Here is a 20345-nt window from a genome sequence, read left to right on the forward strand (position 1 = left end):
AAAGGTGACTACAATGAAGAACCTAGAATATAAGCCATATTTTCAGTTGTTTCATACTTTTTGCTAAGAATATAATTCCACATGTGCTAATTCATAGTTTTGATGCCTTCAGTGTGAATTTACAATTTTCATAGCCATGAAAATACAGAAAAATCTATAAATGAGGTGTGCCCAAACTTTTGGTCTGTACTGTACATACTAAACTAGACTGCATGGATGATACTGTATAAGGGAAACACTATAATAGACTAAGGACTATTAGACTAAGGCACTAATAGACTAAAGGACAGTCCAACATACAGTTGCACACGCAAACTACCACTAAATAGCTATTAGGGCTGCTCAGGCACCTCCCTATTGGGGAGGGTGTGTTTTATACAAGATGCCTCCCAGCTATTCGCTGGGGCATCTTTGCAGGCGCATGCTCTGCTCCTTTAAGAGCAGAGGAGAGCGCACGCGTACTAGGCGTGCTGCCTAAAGTCAATGCAGCATGCACAGGAGAAGGAGGGAGAGGAGCGTGAGGATGCTACCGTGGCAGTATGTCAGCTTCCCCACTTGGAGAGAGCAGGGAAATTATGCAGAAGTGCCGCTAATGGATGTTACACCATCAAAACATTCAGAAACTCTATTGTCATCTTAAATTTTATTAGCTCAGAAGTGAATTCACTCTTTCCCTTTTGAAATTATCCCGTGACATAAATGGGTTACCCTATTCTTTAAAATTGACAGTCTATCCTCTAGAATAGTATAAGCAAAGGAGATGGGGCACTATTAAAAATGACACCATCTCTTTGAACGGCAGTAGGGTAGTGCCGAGAGTTAGGCCCCATTCCTAATGACCTAAGACTAACATCCTTAATAATTCGAACCTACCACTCCAAGACTTCACTCGGGCTGCACAAGTTCTTTTGCATTACGCCAGACAATTCGATTACTTCCCAGTAGTCACAGTTTTAGGGGTGCCCTAAAAATGCATTTCTTTAGCCTGGCCTAACACCTCACTTCAAAAATCCCTTTTTGCCATTTCCAAATCTTCCTCAAAATATGGTTCCTTGTAATATCTGTTTACACAACCTCCATGCACTCAATAGCACTCTGTTTTGGAACTTGCACAGATACTGACTGGGTACTGGTCCAGGCAGTGTTATTTGAGTACCCTATTTATTATATTGATAACTGGACCATACAAGTGGAAGAATTCTTTTACGGTTTACCTCTTGTCTCTCTCAATTCCTCATAGATTGTAAACTTGTAAGCAAGGCCCTCACTCCTTACTCCTCCTATGTATCATTCTGTAATGTCAGATATTGTCTGAATTATAAAGTGCTGCAGAATATGTTGGTGCTACAAAGATATTACTATTTATTAGTATGGGCCATCATTTTCACAGATCTGGAAAACCGTAAATTTAGAAATGTGATTTTTGACTTGACTGTAGTTTATAACCTCGTAGCTATATAAAATGCAAACAAAAAAAGTTTCCGGATGTTTGGATTCCTGCCACATAAAATGTCTTCAGCAGTCATCAAAAGATCCCGATACTGAGGAAGATCAGTGTTCATTCACTTTAACAAATCATATTTCTCTTAAGACACCGCAAAGATGAAACAATTTTTCTAAAGCACCACATGCAATCTTCCCAGTAAATGGAATTCTACCTTGTGTAAATTTGAGAGACTGCAAAGAATGGCCATTAGTGACTGTTATGTTATATGCATTCCCTGAAATGTAAGAGATGATAACCTAACAAGAGATAATTCTAAATTGCAGCTTCCCTTTGAAGAGATGATTGCTTCTTTTTTCATATCGGCTATGACATCGCTGATATTTTTCCTATTATTCATCCTTATCTCTTTAACCCATATAGGACCATTTGTGGCTTTAGGACTGCAATTTTTTTTTTCATATATTATGAATCAGACCTTTTTTTTTTTAATTCTCGCTCTAAATTAAATTATTTTTATGTGAATCAAGTTGTATATTCAAAGTTATCATATTAAATATACAACTGAAAAGAAAACAAAACAATTCCTTCAAGTTCTTTTTTTCACACTCTTCATGACCTTTACAAGGGATTCCCTCAATTTTATGACGCTGAGATTATGCTTCATCATAGCATTGTAGAGGCTAACTGCCGACATCAGTTTTCTCCAATTTTGACAGTTGCATCTTGACTACTGTCTGCTGCATTACGACCCAACTGCAGCAACTGATACTGATATCTTCAATAATGAGAGAAGAGTCAATCAACGATTATGGGGATGATAATGGAACTGAGAAAAAATATATTGGTGATGTTTGTCTCAAGCTAATATTTGATGAATATAGTAATGCAGACAGTGATGAAATATTGACATAACACGTGACTGATAATTGTGAACAAATATTAGCTATATAATGCTACACTGACTACATACTATTGAGACTATTCAAAAACGTGGAGGTGAAGGTAGAAAGAAATGTTGGTGAAATAATTCAGTGCTTAGACATTTTTTTGAAAAATAACTGTTTTTCTTGGGACGTAGAACCACCATTAACTTCATAATCACAACATGGAGGATTATATGAAAGAACTGACATAACGAATCCAAAGAGGTCACATAGTACAGTATTGTCAAACTAATAATAAACAAAGAGACCTCTATTGTTTGCTCAACACAGTCTCTCTTCAACATAAGCCTGCAGGTGTTGCATATTCCAACATATATTATTTCTTATCAAAATATAAAATGGCATGCTGATCAAATAACCAATCATACAAAACTACACATTATTATCAATTCAGTCTTTTAAGGACAAATTTTTCTTTGTGTTTGCTTCCAAATGTGCCGTAACTAGGTTTTCACATTTCCAGCTTCTAAAAAAAAATGCCAGAATAGGTCACCCTCTAAGTAGCGCTTTCCAGATGTATTGCTCTGTGCAACTACACATATTTTCCCGACTATAAGACGCACTTTTCCCCCCAAAAAAATGGGAGGGGGGGTAATGGAGGGTGCGTCTTATAGTCGTAATGCAGGCTTACTGGCAGTGGTGTGGCGGCGGTGGCAGAGGTGCGGGGATGAGGAGGTGGTATGGCGTGAACGGGGTCCCTTCCACAGGTGAGGTGATGCAGCAGCCCGGTATGCAGCAGAGCCGGGTTAATTACCGCTTTATCGGTGGCGGCGGCCATCTTCCTGAGGCCGCACGTGTGCAGATGGAGTGCTCTACTTCCCGGGGCTTCAGGAAAATGGCCGTGGGAGGCCGCGTGTGCACAGATGGACATTGTGTTAGGGCTAGCGGAACGCACCAAATAATAAGATAGATAGAGTATGGTGCGTTCGTAGCCCGGGGTCCACCGTGCAGAGATGGAACCTGCAGCCAAGTAATGACGGACTATATGGCGGTACTCATAAGTATACACACGTGGGTTAAACTTCACCCAGCGTGAAGAAAGCGATCCTGTTGCGTCACAGGACCGCGGTACCGCACATAGAGCGCGAACAAGTAGTCAACGAACTCAACCCCAACTAGGATTGAAGTCCGATTAGACCCTTGCTGGCACAACACCGCAACTGGGTGTGTAAGGAAACTCAATAATAATTTTAAGGCACAAGAGTGCATGCGGTGCCGCACTGACAAACGCCACCAACCACCCAGGCTTGGGTAAGGAAAGCACAGAGGAAGTGCACGGCGCCGTACTGGTGGTCACAGCAACTGGACGCTGTAATGTGTGATTAGTGCTGTAGGCTAAGTCGGGCGCTAGATAGCAACCATATACCTTCCGCGAACAGACATTCAATAGGGTAGGGGTATCGAAGGACGACTTGCACTCACAACATACACACATTAACAATTGTACACTAGCGCATGGCCGTGCGGTCATGCGCAGTTTATATAGTTGCAGCACAGGAAGTGGCCACAGAAACTTTGCCCTTCCAAGACCTGCCAAGAGGACCAATGGAATGTGCTGCAGAGCCTGAGCACATGACCCTCGATCTCCAACGGGAGAACTTGCCTCAGTGTGTGCAGACAAGGACTTAGTCCCAGAGAAGTCCGCTCGCTGCTGACCAGTACTGGCTTTAATGCAGAAGCTGAAGAAGCAGCAGTAACTCTCAGTACAGAGTGAGACTGAGCAAGACGCTGGGACCGACGTCCTTGCTGAGCAGACTCCACTGCGGCTGGATGAGAATGGGAGACCGCAGCGGAGATGGCTCGAGATTCCCCCTGTGCAGAAGCGGGAACTCGAGACCTTTCATTACCCCCCTCCTAGGGCCCCCCCCTCCTTGGGCCTCGCTACGCTCGAAGGCAGCAATGAGCTGTGGGGCCCGAATGTTTTCAGCAGGCTCCCATGACCTGTCCTCTGGGTCATAACCCTTCCAATCCACCAGATAGAACTTTTTGCCGCGTACCACCTTGCACCCCAAAATAGCGTTCACCTCGTAATCGTCCGTAGACGAACCCGATGTCCCGGCAGATGACTCGGAAAACCGGGACATGTATACGGGTTTCAAGAGGGACACATGAAAGGTGTCGGTGATACCCAAGCGTGGAGGAAGAGCCAAACAGTAGACCACAGGATTAACCCGTTCGATAACCTTGAAGGGACCCAAGTAGCGAGGAGCAAACTTAGTGGACTCAACTCGCAGCCTGATGTTACGGGCGGAGAGCCACACCAAGTCGCCAGGAGCAAAGGTCGGAGCGGGGCGCCGATGAACATCGGCGGAGCACCTCATCCTCTCCTTGGAGGCCTGAATGGCATCCTGCGTGCGGTCCCAAATGTCCCGTGCCTCCACAGCACAGTCTGCCACCCTGGAGTCAGCAGAAGACACAGGCATGGGCACAGGAACACGCGGATGCTGGCCGTAATTTAGGAGGAATGGAGTCTGACCGGTGGAGTCGGCTACGGCATTGTTAAGTGCAAACTCTGCCCACGGTAGCAAGGATGCCCAGTCATCCTGCCTGGCAGAAACAAAATGTCGTAAATATGTGACCAAGGTCTGGTTGGCCCTCTCTACCAACCCATTCGTCTCGGGATGATATGCCGAAGAGAGATTTAACTCAATACTGAGTAGACGACAAAGCTCTCTCCAGAATCGAGACGCAAACTGGGGACCCCGGTCACTCACAATTTTGTCTGGCATACCGTGTAGGCGAAAGATATGCTTGACGAACAAGACAGCCAACGCCCGTGCAGAAGGTAGCCGTGGAAGAGGCACCAAGTGCACCATTTTGGAAAAATGGTCGGTGATCACCCAGATAATGGTGCAGTTACGAGACTTGGGTAAGCCCACCACAAAGTCCATCCCGACCATCTCCCAGGGCCTGTCCGCCACCGGCAGAGGATAAAGCAAACCAGCTGGCCGTTGCCGAGGAGTCTTGTTCTTGGCGCAAGAGACACAAGCCCGAACATACTCTGCGACATCACGAGCCATATGCGGCCACCAGTATGTCCTCGCCAGTAACTCAGATGTCCTTTTGGTACCAAAATGTCCACCCACCCTGGACGAGTGTGCCCAAGAGAGAACCTCCGGTCGCAAACTGGATGGAACAAAAGTCTTGCCCGGGGGCACAGACTCTAGCGAAACCGGGGCCACAGTTCTCAAGCTCTCGGTGGGGACAATAAGCCGAGGCTCCTCCTCCTCCTCCGCAGATGACACAACGGAGCGAGAGAGAGCGTCGGCTCGAATGTTCTTCTCCCCAGAAAGAAAATGGAGGGTGAAATGAAACCGGGAGAAGAATAAGGACCATCTGGCCTGGCGAGAATTCAACCGCTGGGCTGTCTGCAGGTACACCAAATTTTTATGGTCTGTGAAGACTTGGAAGGGAAAAAGTGCTCCCTCCAAGAGATGTCTCCACTCCGAGAAAGCCAACTTCATGGCTAGCAACTCCCTGTCCCCGATGGAATAATTCCTCTCTGCTGGTGAGAAGGTCTTGGAGAAAAAGAAGCAAGGATGCTTCCGACCTTGAGCATCCTTTTGGAAGAGGACTGCTCCAGCACCAACAGAAGAGGCATCCACCTCCATGATAAATGGCTTATCAACATCGGGGCAATGTAGGATGGGAGCGCTAGCGAAGTGTGACTTTATAGAGTTAAAGGCCTTGGAGACCTCCTCAGACCACAATTTGGGATTCACCCCCTTCTTGGTGAGGGCAACCAAGGGAGCTACCAAAGTTGAGAAGTGCGGAATGAACTGGCGATAATAATTAATGAACCCCATAAAGCGCTGCACCGCTTTAAGAGAATGGGGTTCCTGCCAGTCCATCACAGCCTGTAGTTTGGCAGGATCCATAGCCAATCCCTGGGCAGAGATGATGTAGCCTAGGAAAGGTAAGGACTCCTGCTCAAACATACACTTCTCCAACTTGGCATAGAGGGAGTTTGCCCGTAGGAGGTCGAAGACTTTGCAAACATCTCTCCGGTGGGAGTCAATATCTGGAGAGTAGATGAGAATATCATCCAGATAGACTACGACCGAGGTGGAAAGCATATCCCGGAAGATATCGTTCACAAAGTCTTGGAAAACGGCCGGGGCATTACAGAGCCCGAAGGGCATCACCAGATATTCATAGTGCCCATCCCTGGTGTTAAAAGCCGTCTTCCATTCGTCCCCCTCACGGATGCGAATCAGGTTGTAAGCACCCCGCAGATCTAGTTTAGTAAATAAATACCCTTGCTCCCCGAAGCCTATCGAAGAGCTCAGATATCAAGGGCAAAGGATACTTATTTTTAACGGTGATGGCGTTAAGACCCCTGTAGTCTATGCATGGACGTAGTTCCCCATTCTTCTTCTGCATGAAGAAGAACCCTGCCCCAGCAGGTGACACTGACTTCCTAATAAATCCTCTTGCCAGATTTTCCTGGATGTGCTGTGACATTGCCTCCGTCTCCGGGAGAGATAGTGGATAGACTCGACCCCGGGGAGGCTCAGCACCAGGCAAGAGATCAATAGGACAGTCATAGAGGCGATGGGGCGGATGGATCTCCGCCGCCTTTTTGGAGAACACGTCTGCATAAGACCAATACTGCTTGGGGAGAGAGGAAAGATCTGTGGGTACCTCAGTAGTAGCAACCTGAACGCACTCCCTCTGACACCTACCCCCACAAGATTCGCCCCATCCCAGGATTCTGCCAGAGGACCACTCGATATGAGGAGAGTGGTACCGTAGCCAAGGTATTCCCAACAGGACCTCATCAATTCCCTCAGGAATGACGAGCAGAGATATAATCTCCTGATGAGATGGCAACATGGACAGAGTAAAAGAGATGGTCTGGTGTGTTATCTGTGAGGGCAGTGTCGACCCATTCACCACTCGTACCGTTACTGGTTGAGCTAGCATAACCAGGGGTATTGCGTGACGTTGGGCGAAGGCAGAAGACATAAAATTGCCCTCCACCCCAAAATCCACGCAGAGCTCTACCGAGTGGGAGAATGAGCCTATAGTAATTGTCCCCTTAAAGGACAATTTAGAGGCAAACGTCGCCGTGTCTAGTGCACCTCCACCTACTACCACTAGACGCTGACGTTTCCTCGACCGCTGAGAACATCTGGTGGCTAGATGTCCCGACTGCTGGCATACATGACAGACCTTGAGTGCACCTGCGGTCCGGGACTTAAATCCCGCTTGTGACACTTCCCTGGCCTCATGTGACTCAGGAACCAGGACCGGAGATTCCAGAGGTTTGGCGAAGGTAGGAGCCAGCCGAAACCTCTGCCTACATTGGGCTCGCTCTAACCTCCGCTCGTTAAAACGGAGGTCAATTCGAGTGGAGACAGTTATTAACTCCTCCAGTGTGGCAGGAATCTCCCTAGTGGCCAGAGTGTCCTTAACGTGGTCAGCCAGGCCCCTCCAAAATATGGGGATAAGAGCTTTATCCGACCAATCCAGCTCAGAAGCTAAAGTGCGGAATTGGACGGCAAAATGACTGACCAAGGACTCACCCTGAGTTAATGCCAGCAGTTGGAGCGCAGTATCATGGGTGACTTGAGGTCCTAAAAAGACCTGTTTCAGAGTGCTCAGAAACAGCGGAGCACTCTGCACCACATGATCGCCACGCTCCCACAGCGGCGTAGCCCATTCCAACACCCTGTCCGACAAGAGAGACACTATAAATCCCACCTTAGCCCGCTCTGTGGGAAAACGTGCAGCCAGGAGCTCGAGGTGAATAGAGCACTGACTCACAAATCCCCTACAAAATTTGCTATCACCAGAAAATTTTTCTGGCAGCGGGAGGCAAGAAAATGTCGGAGCAGGGGTGGCAATGGACAGGGTTGCTGCAGCCACGCTAGCAGCCTGTACAGCAACTGCGGTAACATCCACAGCTGAGGTTGCGCTCTCAAGAGCCGCCAACCTACCCTCCAGCTGCTGGATATACCGCAAGGATTGCTGTTTGTCCGTCATTACTAGCCAGACCCTGGCGCTAGTGTAATGTTAGGGCTAGCGGAACGCACCAAATAATAAGATAGATAGAGTATGGTGCGTTCGCAGCCCGGGGTCCACCGTGCAGAGATGAAACCTGCTGCCAAGTAATGACGGACTATATGGCGGTACTCATAAGTATACACACGTGGGTTAAACTTCACCCAGCGTGAAGAAAGCGATCCTGTTGCGTCACAGGACCGCGGTACCGCACATAGAGCGCGAGCAAGTAGTCAGCGAACTCAACCCCAACTAGGATTGAAGTCCGATTAGACCCTTGCTGGCACAACACCGCAACTGGGTGTGTAAGGAAACTCAATAATAATTTTAAGGCACAAGAGTGCATGCGGTGCCGCACTGACGAACGCCACCAACCACCCAGGCTTGGGTAAGGAAAGCACAGAGGAAGTGCACGGCGCCGTACTGGTGGTCACAGCAACTGGACGCTGTAATGTGTGATTAGTGCTGTAGGCTAAGTCGGGCGCTAGATAGCAACCATACACCTTCCGCGAACAGACATTCAATAGGGTAGGGGTATCCAAGGACGACTTGCACTCACAACATACACACATTAACAATTGTACACTAGCGCATGGCCGTGCGGTCATGCGCAGTTTATATAGTTGCAGCACAGGAAGTGGCCACAGAAACTTTGCCCTTCCAAGACCTGCCAAGAGGACCAATGGAATGTGCTGCAGAGCCTGAGCACATGACCCTCGATCTCCAACGGGAGAACTTGCCCTGGGCATGCTCAGTGTGTGCAGACAAGGACTTAGTCCCAGAGAAGTCCGCTCGCTGCTGACCAGTACTGGCTTTAATGGCAGAAGCTGAAGAAGCAGCAGTAACTCTCAGTACAGAGTGAGACTGAGCAAGACGCTGGGACCGACGTCCTTGCTGAGCAGACTCCACTGCGGCTGGATGAGAATGGGAGACCGCAGCGGAGATGGCTCGAGATTCCCCCTGTGCAGAAGCGGGAACTCAAGACCTAACACATTGCGGCGGCCATTTTCCTGAAGCCAAGTTTGCAGATTTAGATCTCGGCTTAAGGAAAATGGCCGCCGCGATCCCCATCTGCGCACACACGGCCTCCCGCGGCCATTTTCCTGAACCCCTGGGAAGCAGAGCACTCCATGTGTGCACGCGCAACCTCAGGAAGATGGCCGCCGCCACCGATAAACCGGTAATTAACCTGGCTCTGCTGCTTACCGGGCTGCTGCATCACCTCACCTGTGGAAGGTAGCCTGCTCACGCCATACCGCTCATTATCCCCGCACCTCTGCCGTCGGTGACACTAGGCCGTGGCATTGCCCACCTAAGCAGGAAGGGACCCTGCTCAGGTGCACGCCGTACCGCATCACCCCTCCTCTGCTGACACCATGCCTCCTGTGACCGTGCTCTGCCACCGCCAGCCCTCAGGTAAGATACTGTAAATTCGGACAATAAGATGGACCCCCATCTTATGAAAAAATATTTTTTTCTGCAATTTTCACCCCAAATTTGGGGTGCGTCTTATAGTCCGGTGCGTCTTATAGTCCGAAAAAATATGCATACATATAATGTGCATACATTCAAAATTAGTTTACATATCTACAAAATAGGTGATAAATGTTGGATCAATGGGGGAACCTGTCTATTCAACTGACAAAATGCAGATCTTATCTGGTTTCTGCCAGCCCTAGAAATTTGGAATGGACTGTCACACCATCCAAACAACCAATCACTGCAAGGCATCAGTTTTTACTACTGAGCCACTTCATCATCTTTCATCTTTCAATGTATAGTAGATATAGAACTTTCAATGTAGAGTATGTGGTACATGAACACCACCAAGTTGCACATACTAGACTGGAAAATGTTAATAAAACCTAGTCCCTTCCTTTTTGAATAAAAAATTTTTAAAGTGTAAGAAACTTGAAGTTGATAAGTTACTAAAGAACTTGTGTTTGAACTTTGTGGCTGAGTTACAATGACATTACACACTTCACATATTTGCTCTCTTTCATGCCAATTTTCATTATTTTGGTAAATATCAAGTGCTCGACTTTGTGATAATTAAACTCGGATACTTATCCCCTCTTAAGCTCAGCACATCCATCTTAAAAAAAAATAAGAAAATAATGATAAATCACTTACATGATGCACCATGCTGACAATTTTGACGCTAGAAGAATCTGACTGATTAAGAGGACAAATTCATTGGTCTCACAGCAGACAGAAATATTTTCTTTTTTTAGCTGAAGCACCTCTTGAAATTGCCAGTGAAAATTATGCTTAATGCCTTTTACATTTGATTTCCTCTTTACTTTCCTATGCAAATTATAATGATTTGCATTGCATTTATCTCCTGCAACTTTAGCTGGCATATAACTGAAATTATCATTTACATTTTGTAGTGATGTCACATGATTGCTCCCAGCTAGAACATTGTTATTTTGCTTTATTTTTCTTTCAGTTACTTTTTTATAACATTACATGCACAATTTTTACCAGTTCTACTACTGATGAGAAAAGTTTCAAGCCTGAGAGTAAAGGGGGTAGCCACAACTTTTTTACCAATGGCGTATCCAAGTAAAGGCCATCAATATAGGATTGTTCAATGTGTGACACCCGGCATGTCCACCGATCAGCTGTTACTAGTGGCGGCCGGAAATTCTGGGATGCTGCCAGTACTCAGCAACTTTGTCATTTCTATAGTGGCCAAGGTTTGGTACGGCAGATCCACCCCCTATTTGAAAAAATTTGGGATGAATCTGTAATACCCGCTCATAGCCACTATAGTATTGACAAAGCTGCTGTGTTGGCTAAACCCAACAACTTCCAGTTTCCGTTTGTATCAGCTGATCGACGTAAAAAAATGTACGGCACTTTTGGATATGAAGGGACACAAGTAGAATCCTGATCCACTAGTGGTATGAAAAAGATACTTGTCACTCAATAAATACATTCAGCAGGAGTGTCTAACTAAATGTGGAATATCCAGAAAAGAATAAGATGTTTCGGTCAACAAGACCTTCATCAGTCCTCTGGATCATAAGAAACTGCAAACGGCAGCACTCAAGGAAAGTCTGCGGCATCCACCTCTTAGACATGAAGCGCTTCATATCTAAGCAGTGGATGCTGTAGACATTCCTTCAGCCCTGCATTTGCAGTTTCTTATGTTCCAGAGGACTGATGAAGGTCTTGTTGACCGAAGACTCTTAATCTTTTATGGATAGTCTACATTTAATAAAAAAAACTCCTGTTGAACGTATTTAATGAGTGCCAAATATCTTTTTAAGTAACAGCTGATCAACAGGGGTGCCGAGTATTGCACCCCCACCAACAGATATTGTTGGACTATCCTAAAGTAGGCCATCTATAAAAAAGAAGATATTAATCTCTGTAACATACAATTTTATGTTTACAATTTTTAACATTAATATAGAATACAAATTTGACCTCCCCTCAACCAAATATAAAAAATATACAGTATTAAGTATTCACTTTCTCATAACCCTTAAATACACCGAGCACTCAAAAGTCTGTACGGTAGATATAGTCCAAACAAGGTCCAGTGGCCTCTATATGTTCATCATATATCAGACCAAAAACGTGATAATTTATGACGAGAAATGTATCCTACCTTAGTCCATAAAGAACAGTTCCATCTGGATGAAGACGTATCATTCTATTCTTCACAGTAACTCCATGGACAAATGATCTTTTATCATTGAGAAAGTATGTATCGGGAACCCAGAGCTGATCAGCGACCCTGTTATCCAATGTAAGGTTAAGTGGAATTCCTGAATAAGAAAGTCTTTTGTCTCTCCACGACTGCTGAAAATACATAGTGAGCGTATAGTCCTAAAAAAAAGCAAAAAGAAAACACATTCAAATTTTAATTTTCATGTTTATCACAATGCGATTAACACTGTATGTTAAAGGAGTCTGTCACCCACAAAACACTAACTAAACCACTTACATACAGTAGGTATGCAGGATATTGAGACTCTATAAAAAAAAACATACATTTAGTATAGATTTTAGTAGTTTAGTTGGCATAAATAAACTATTTATTTAGAATGCAAATGATGGGGCTACGATGTCCTCTTGGTGTGGCCAAGGAACTCCCTATCAATTTACATACTGAACATTATCATATCTCTATTGACATCGCACTTTACAGCAATGTTGACTTAGTATTATTGTGGGCTCTCATCATTCGATCCTGTCAGCAGTGGTGGATAGGGGCTAACAATAAGCGCAGGCAATGGTATTTTGTGAGTCCACCTGCAGTAGGCGCTGCATTAATAAAAATATGACAGTCTTCAGTATGCAAATTGAAGGGCTGTAACGGTGCACTGGAGCCCCTTTATTTGCATTTGAAATACATCATTTTTTTTACCAATGAAACCACTAAAATCTATGTTACAGGTATGATTCTTATATGGATTGACTCCCCTAGATACCTGTATAACTTATTTAAAGGGAATCTGCAAGTAGGATTGTTATGAAAATTTGGTTTGGATAAATCTATCCCTGTGTGTGCTGTGGCCATTCCCAAATTAGTCTGAGTATTTGAGCGCTTAAGAATGACACTGTACACCCACGGTGACAAAATAGCATTCCATCAATACTGAGGCTTTATTGTACATACATGTTTTTATAATTGCTTATAGAAAGGGGTGGTTAGTTAATTACCATATGGTCAAGCTCCTCTTTTATTGGCTATCTAAATATATGAAATATTGTGATCAATGGCATCAGGCTGATTAAGCATTTAAAGTATAACTGTAGTTTTTTTCTGAAACTAAGTTAAAAATTGAGACATTGACTGACTCAGCATTTGGCACATCTTTTTTGCCTTGAAAATACCAAACAGTCTGTCCGGTTTATGTCAGCCATTTTAAGCAATTGATTATAGTGTATATATTAGCTGTGAGTATATATGATTATATATACAAGTGAGATCTATTTGAAATATACTGTATATACTGTATATATTTCCATCACAGGATGGGAATGTAGGAAGCTGAATAAAATGATATCTAGATACATCTTATGTCTTATTCCATGGAAATCCATGTTTTTATATGCAAATTAGCTGTTAACCCCTTCCCGACCTTTGACGCCACGTAGGCGTCATGAAAGTCGGTGCCAATCCGACCCATGACGCCTATGCGGCGTCATGGAAAGATCGCGTCCCTGCAGACCGGGTGAAAGGGTTAACTCCCATTTCACCCGATCTGCAGGGACAGGGGGAGTGGTAGTTTAGCCCAGGGGGGGTGGCTTCACCCCCTCGTGGCTACGATCGCTCTGATTGGCTGTTGAAAGTGAAACTGCCAATCAGAGCGATTTGTAATATTTCACCCATTATAACGGGTGAAATATTACAATCCAGCCATGGCCGATGCTGCAATATCATCGGCCATGGCTGGAAATACTAGTGTGCCCCCACCCCACCCCACCGATCGCCCCCCCACCCCCCCGATCTGGCCGGTACACTGCTCCGGCTCCCCTCCGTCCAGTGCTCCGCTCCCCCCCGTGCTCGTGTCCGCTCCCCCCGTGCTCCAATCACCCCCCCGTGCTCCAATCACCCCCCCTGCACTCCGATCCACCCCCCCCCCGTGCTCCGTTCCACCCCCCCGTGCTCCATTCCAGCCCCCCCATGCTCCGTTCCACGCCCCCCGCGCTCCGTTCCACCCCTCCCGCGCTCCGATTCCCCCCCCGTGCTCCGATCCCCCCCCCGTGCTCCGATCCCCCCCCCCGTGGTCCCCTCCCACCCTATCATACTTACCGATCCAGCCGTGGTCCCGTCCGTCTTCTCCCGGGCGCCGCCATCTTCCAAAATGGCGGGCGCATGCGCAGTGCGCCCGCCGAATCTGCCGGCCGGCAGATTCGTTCCAAAGTGCATTTTGATCACTGAGATATAATCTATCTCAGTGATCAAAATAAAAAAAATAATAAATGACCCCCCCCCTTTGTCACCCCCATAGGTAGGGACAATAAAAAAATAAAGAAATTTTTTTTTTCCACTAATGTTAGAATAGGGTTAGGGTTAGGGGTAGGGTTAGGGGTAGGGTTAGGGGTAGGGCTAGGGTTAGGGTTAGGGGTAGGGTTAGGGGTAGGGTTGGGGTTAGGGGTAGGGTTAGGGGTAGGGTTAGGGCTAGGGTTAGGAATGTGCACACGTATTCTGGTCCTCTGCGGATTTTTCCGCTGCGGATTTGATAAATCCGCAGTGCTAAACCGCTGAGGATTTATGGCGGATTTACCGCGTTTTTTTCTGCGCATTTCACTGCGGTTTTACAATTGCGATTTTCTATTGGAGCAGTTGTAAAACCGCTGCGGAATCCGCACAAAGAAGTGACATGCTGCGGAATGTAAACCGCTGCGTTTCCGTGCAGTTTTTCCGCAGCATGTGTACAGCGATTTTTGTTTCCCATAGGTTTACATTGAACTGTACACTCATGGGAAACTGCTGCGGATCCGCAGCGTTTTCCGCAGCGTGTGCACATACCTTTAGAACTAGGCTATGTGCACACGGTGCTGATTTGGCTGCGGATTCGCAGCAGTGTTCCATCAGGTTTACAGTACCATGTAAACATATGAAAAACCAAATCCGCTGTGCCCATGGTGCGGAAAATACCGCGCGGGAACGCTGCGTTGTATTTTCCGCAGCATGTCAATTCTTTGTGCGGATTCCGCAGCGTTTTACACCTGTTCCTCAATAGGAATCCGCAGGTGAAATCCGCACAAAAAACACTGGAAATCCGCGGAAAATCCGCAGGTAAAACACAGTGCCTTTTACCCGCAGATTTTTCAAAAATGGTGCGGAAATATCTCACACGAATCCGCAACGTGGGCACATAGCCTTAGGGTTAGGGTTGGAATTAGGGTTGTGGTTAGGGTTAGGGGTGTGTTGGGGTTAGTGTTGTGGTTAGGGGTGTGTTGGGGTTAGGGTTGTGATTAGGATTATGGCTACAGTTGGGATTAGGGTTAGGGGTGTGTTGGGGTTAGTGTTGGAGTTAGAATTGAGGGGTTACCACTGTTTAGGCACATCAGGGGTCTCCAAACGCAACATGGTGCCACCATTGATTCCAGCCAATCTCGTATTCAAAAAGTGAAATGGTGCTCCCTCACTTCCGAGCCCTGACGTGTGCCCAAACAGTGGTTTACCCCCACATATGGGGTACCAGCATACTCAGGACAAACTGCGCAACAATTACTGGGGTCCAATTTCTCCTGTTACCCTTGTGAATCTAAAAAAATGCTTGCTAAAACATAATTTTTGAGGAAAGAAAAATGATTTTTTATTTTCACGGCTCTGTGTTGTAAACGTCTGTGAAGCACTTGGGGGTTCAAAGTGCTCACCACATATCTAGATAAGTTCCTTGGGGGGTCTAGTTTCTAAAATGGGGTCACTTGTGGGGGGTTTCTACTGTTTAGGCACACCAGGGGCTCTGCAAATGCAACGTGACACCCGCAGACCATTCCATCAAAGTCTGCATTTCAAAAGTCACTACTTCCCTTCTGAACCCCGACGTGTGCCCAAACAGTGGTTTACCCCCACATATGGGGTATCAGCGTACTCAGGAGAAACTGGACAATAACTTTTGGGGTCCAATTTCTCCTGTAACCCTTGGGAAAATAAAAAATTCTGGGCTAAATAATTATTTTTGAGGAAAGAAAACGTATTTATTATTTTCACGGCTCTGCATTATAAACTTCTATGAAGCACTTGGGGGTTCAAAGTGCTCACCACACATCTAGATAAGTTCCTTTCAGGGTCTAGTTTCCAAAATGGGGTCACTTGTGGGGGGTTTCTACTGTTTAGGCACATCAGGGGCTCTGCAAACGCAACGTGACGCCCGCAGAGCATTCCATCAAAGTCTGCATTTCAAAACGTCACTACTTCAATTCCAAGCCCCGGCATGTGCCCAAACAGTAGTTTACCCCCACATATGGGGTATCACCGTACTCAGGAGAAACTGGACAACAAATATTGGGGTCAAATTTCTCCTGTTACCCTTGGGAAAATTAAAAAATTCTGGGCTAAATAATTATTTTTGAGGAAAGAAAACGTATTTATTATTTTCACGGCTCTGCATTATAAACTTCTATGAAGCACTTGGGGGTTCAAAGTGCTCACCACACATCTAGATAAGTTCCTTTGGGGGTCTAGTTTCCAAAATGGGGTAACTTGTGGGGGGTTTCTACTGTTAAGCCACATCAGGGGCTCTGCAAACGCAACGTGACGCCCACAGAGCATTCCATCAAAGTCTGCATTTCAAAACGTCACTACTTCACTTCCGAGCCCCGGCATGTGCCCAAACAGTGATTTACCCCCACATATGGGGTATCAGCGTACTCAGGAGAAACTGGACAACAACTTTTGGGGTCAAATTTCTCCTGTTACCCTTGGGAAAATAAAAAATTGCAGGCTAAAAGATCATTTTTGAGAAAATAATTTTTTTTTTTATTTTCATGGCTCTGCGTTATAAACTTCTGTGAAGCACTTGGGGGTTCAAAGTCCTCACCACACATCTAGATTAGTTCCTTTGGGGGTCTAGTTTCTAAAATGGTGTCATTTCTGGGGGATCTCCAATGTTTAGGCACACAGGGGCTCTCCAAACGTGACATGGTGTCCGCTAATGATTGGAGCTAATTTTCCATTTAAAAAGCCAAATGGCGTGCCATCCCTTCCGAGCCCTGCCGTGCGCCCAAACAGTGGTTTACCCCCACATATGGGGTATCAGCGTACTCAGGACAAACTGGACAACAATATTTGGGGTCCAATTTCTCCTATTATCCTTGGCAAAATAGGAAATTCCAGGCTAAAAAATCATTTTTGAGGAAAGAAAAATTATTTTTTATTTTCATGGCTCTGCGTTATAAACTTCTGTGAAGCACCTGGGGGTTTAAAGTGCTCAATATGCATCTAGATAAGTTCCCTGGGGGGTCTAGTTTCCAAAATGGGGTCACTTGTGCGGGAGCTCCAATGTTTAGGCACACAGGGGCTCTCCAAACGCGACATGGTGTCCGCTAACAATTGGAGCTAATTTTCCATTCAAAAAGTCAAATGGCGCGCCTTCTCTTCCGAGCCCTGCCGAGTGCCCAAACAGTGGTTTACCCCCACATATGAGGTATCGGCGTACTCGGGAGAAATTGCCCAACAAATTTTATGATCCATTTTATCCTACTGCCCATGTGAAAATGAAAAAATTGAGGCGAAAAGAATTTTTTTGTGAAAAAAAATTACTTTTTCATTTTTACAGACCAATTTGTGAAGCACCTGAGGGTTTAAAGTGCTCACTAGGCATCTAAATTAGTTCCTTGGGGGGTCTAGTTTCCAAAATGGGGTCACTTGTGGGGGAGCACCAATGTTTAGGCACACAGGAGCTATCCAAACGCGACATGGTGTCCGCTAACGATGGAAATAATTTTTCATTCAAAAAGTCAAATGGCGCTCCTTCCCTTCCGAGCCTTACCATGTGCCCAAACAGTGGTTTACCTCCACATGTGAGGTATTGGTGTACTCAGGAGAAATTGCCCAACAAATTTTAGGATCCATTTTATCCTGTTGCCCATGTGAAAATGAAAAAATTGAGGCTAAAAGAATTTTTTTGTGAAAAAAAAGTACTTTTTCATTTTTACGGATCAATTTGTGAAGCACCTGGGGGTTCAAAGTGCTCACTATGCATCTAGATAAGTTCCTTGGGGCGTCTAGTTTCCAAAATGGGGTCACTTGTGGGGGAGCTCCAATTTTTAGGCACACGGGGGCTCTCCAAACGTGACATGGTGTCCGCTAAAGAGTGGAGCCAATTTTTGATTCAAAAAGTCAAATGGCGCTCCTTCCCTTCCAAGCCCTGCCGTGCGCCAAAACAGTGGTTTACCCCCACATATGAGGTATCAGCGTACTCAGGACAAATTGGACAACAACTTTCGTGGTTCAGTTTCTCCTTTTACCATTGGGAAAATAAAAAAATTGTTGCTAAAAGATAATTTTTGTGACTAAAAAGTTAAATGTTCATTTTTTCCTTCCATGTTGCTTCTGCTGCTGTGAAGCACCTGAAGGGTTAATAAACTTCTTGAATGTGGTTTTGAGTACCTTGAGGGGTGCAGTTTTTAGAATGGTGTCACTTTTGGGTATTTTCAGCCAAATAGACCCCTCAAACTGACTTCAAATGTGAGGTGGTCCCTAAAAAAAATGGTTTTGTAAATTTCGTTGTAAAAATGACAAATCGCCGGTCGAATTTTAACCCTTATAACTTCCTAACAAAAAAAAATTTTGTTTCCAAAATTGTGCTGATGTAAAGTAAACATGTGGGAAATGTTATTTATTAACTATTTTGTGTCACATATCTCTCTGGTTTAACAGAATAAAAATTCAAAATGTGAAAATTGCGAAATTTTCAAAATTTTCGCCAAATTTCCGTGTTTATCACAAATAAATGCAGAATTTATTGACCTAAATTTACCACTAACATGAAGCCCAATATGTCACGAAAAAACAATCTCAGAACCGCTAGGATCCGTTGAAGCGTTCCTGAGTTATTACCTCATAAAGGGACACTGGTCAGAATTGCAAAAAACGGCAAGGTCTTTAAGGTCAAAATAGGCTGGGTCTTGAAGGGGTTAAGATCTATGGGCTGGAAACTGATCTGCATGAAAATCTGTTTACAAAGATTATTATAAATAGCAGGTGATGTAACCAATATGAGACATCTAACTAACACAATACAGCAGAACTGAACTTTGTCTTCTTACAAGCACATTTGCTGCAGCTCTCACAGCTCTGCTGTATTGAAAAAATATTGCAACACTGTCGTCTGCATGTGAAATGGAAGCTAAAGTAGAGAGGAACCTGCAGATGTGTCAGTTGTAATCACACACAGCTCTCCAGTGAGATCAGGAGAGCAGAGAGTGACCATTACATATCACACTGGTAACTCCCCTTTTATTTTGAAATATTCCCTGGAGGCAGATTCTAATGCAGATGATTGTCTGCCCCAAAGTTCTGAACAGATCATTTTCATATTAGAAAAACACAGATCTCTTAAGAATATGACATCAGCCCGCAGATATCAAGGTATCATTTTATTCAGCTTTCTATGACCTGCATGTCCATGTAGACTGCTTAGAAGGGTTGATCCTACTGACAGATTCCGTTTAATTTGTATTTGGGAAGGAAACAGATGCCATTGGAAGTATATACTGTATAATGTGGTAAGTTTACAGTTTACAAAAATTTAATTTGCCCACAATTTTTCAGGAGACTGGATGCCTTTCTTGAAAAATATACCAGTAATATTAGAGGTTACAGATAGTAAATTCTATGATGGAACGTTGGTTCAGGGTTCTTGTCTGATTGCCATATGTGGACCTGCGAAGAAATTTTCACGCCTCATATGGTACAAATGGCATCCGTCTTATAAGGTTTTTGCCTTCATTGGGGTCAACAAAATAACACATCTAGGTTCAAGATCAACACAGAAACGTATCACCAAGTGTCAAAACTAACTCTACCTAGAGTATTGTTAGCTGAACAATGATCAGTTGCTATGCGTTTGATTAGACAGTTGCACTGAAATAATATGGAGCCTACCCTCAATAAAAAACTTGAACTTTTCCTAAAGGAGGTCAAAAGACAGAAGATATGCTAGGTGTCAAGTTCCTGCTGCTGCACAGGAGGAATCTCGAACCATTCTCCTCCAGCCGCAGTAGAGCCTGCTCAGCAGAGACATCGGTCCTAGCGCCTGGCTCAGACAGATGCTGAGCGTTTGGTTACTGCTGCCCTACCAGGCTCAGCTAATATGACCAATACTGTTTAGCGGCAATCAGGCATCTCTGGGCCTAAGTCTGGCTTTTCTCTCTGAGCATGCCTAAGGGAAGATCTCTCATTGGAGGTCGGAGGTCACACACTCAGGTCCTGTAGCAGCTCCTATTGGTCCACCAGGAAGGTCCTGAAG

General features: G+C 45.1%; 1 protein-coding gene across 1 annotated transcript in view; it reads right to left on the minus strand.

The window, feature by feature from the left end:
- Positions 1–20345, minus strand: part of GABRB1 (gamma-aminobutyric acid type A receptor subunit beta1) — an 890147-nt gene that overhangs the window by 586006 nt on the left and 283796 nt on the right. The window contains exon 4 of the mRNA XM_069744511.1: positions 12020–12240. Within this exon, the coding sequence (XP_069600612.1) occupies positions 12020–12240 (221 nt within the window). The remainder of the gene's footprint in view (positions 1–12019; positions 12241–20345) is intronic.

This window comes from Ranitomeya imitator, chromosome 1 (assembly GCF_032444005.1).
Source record: "Ranitomeya imitator isolate aRanImi1 chromosome 1, aRanImi1.pri, whole genome shotgun sequence".
NCBI classification, from domain to species: domain Eukaryota; kingdom Metazoa; phylum Chordata; class Amphibia; order Anura; family Dendrobatidae; genus Ranitomeya; species Ranitomeya imitator.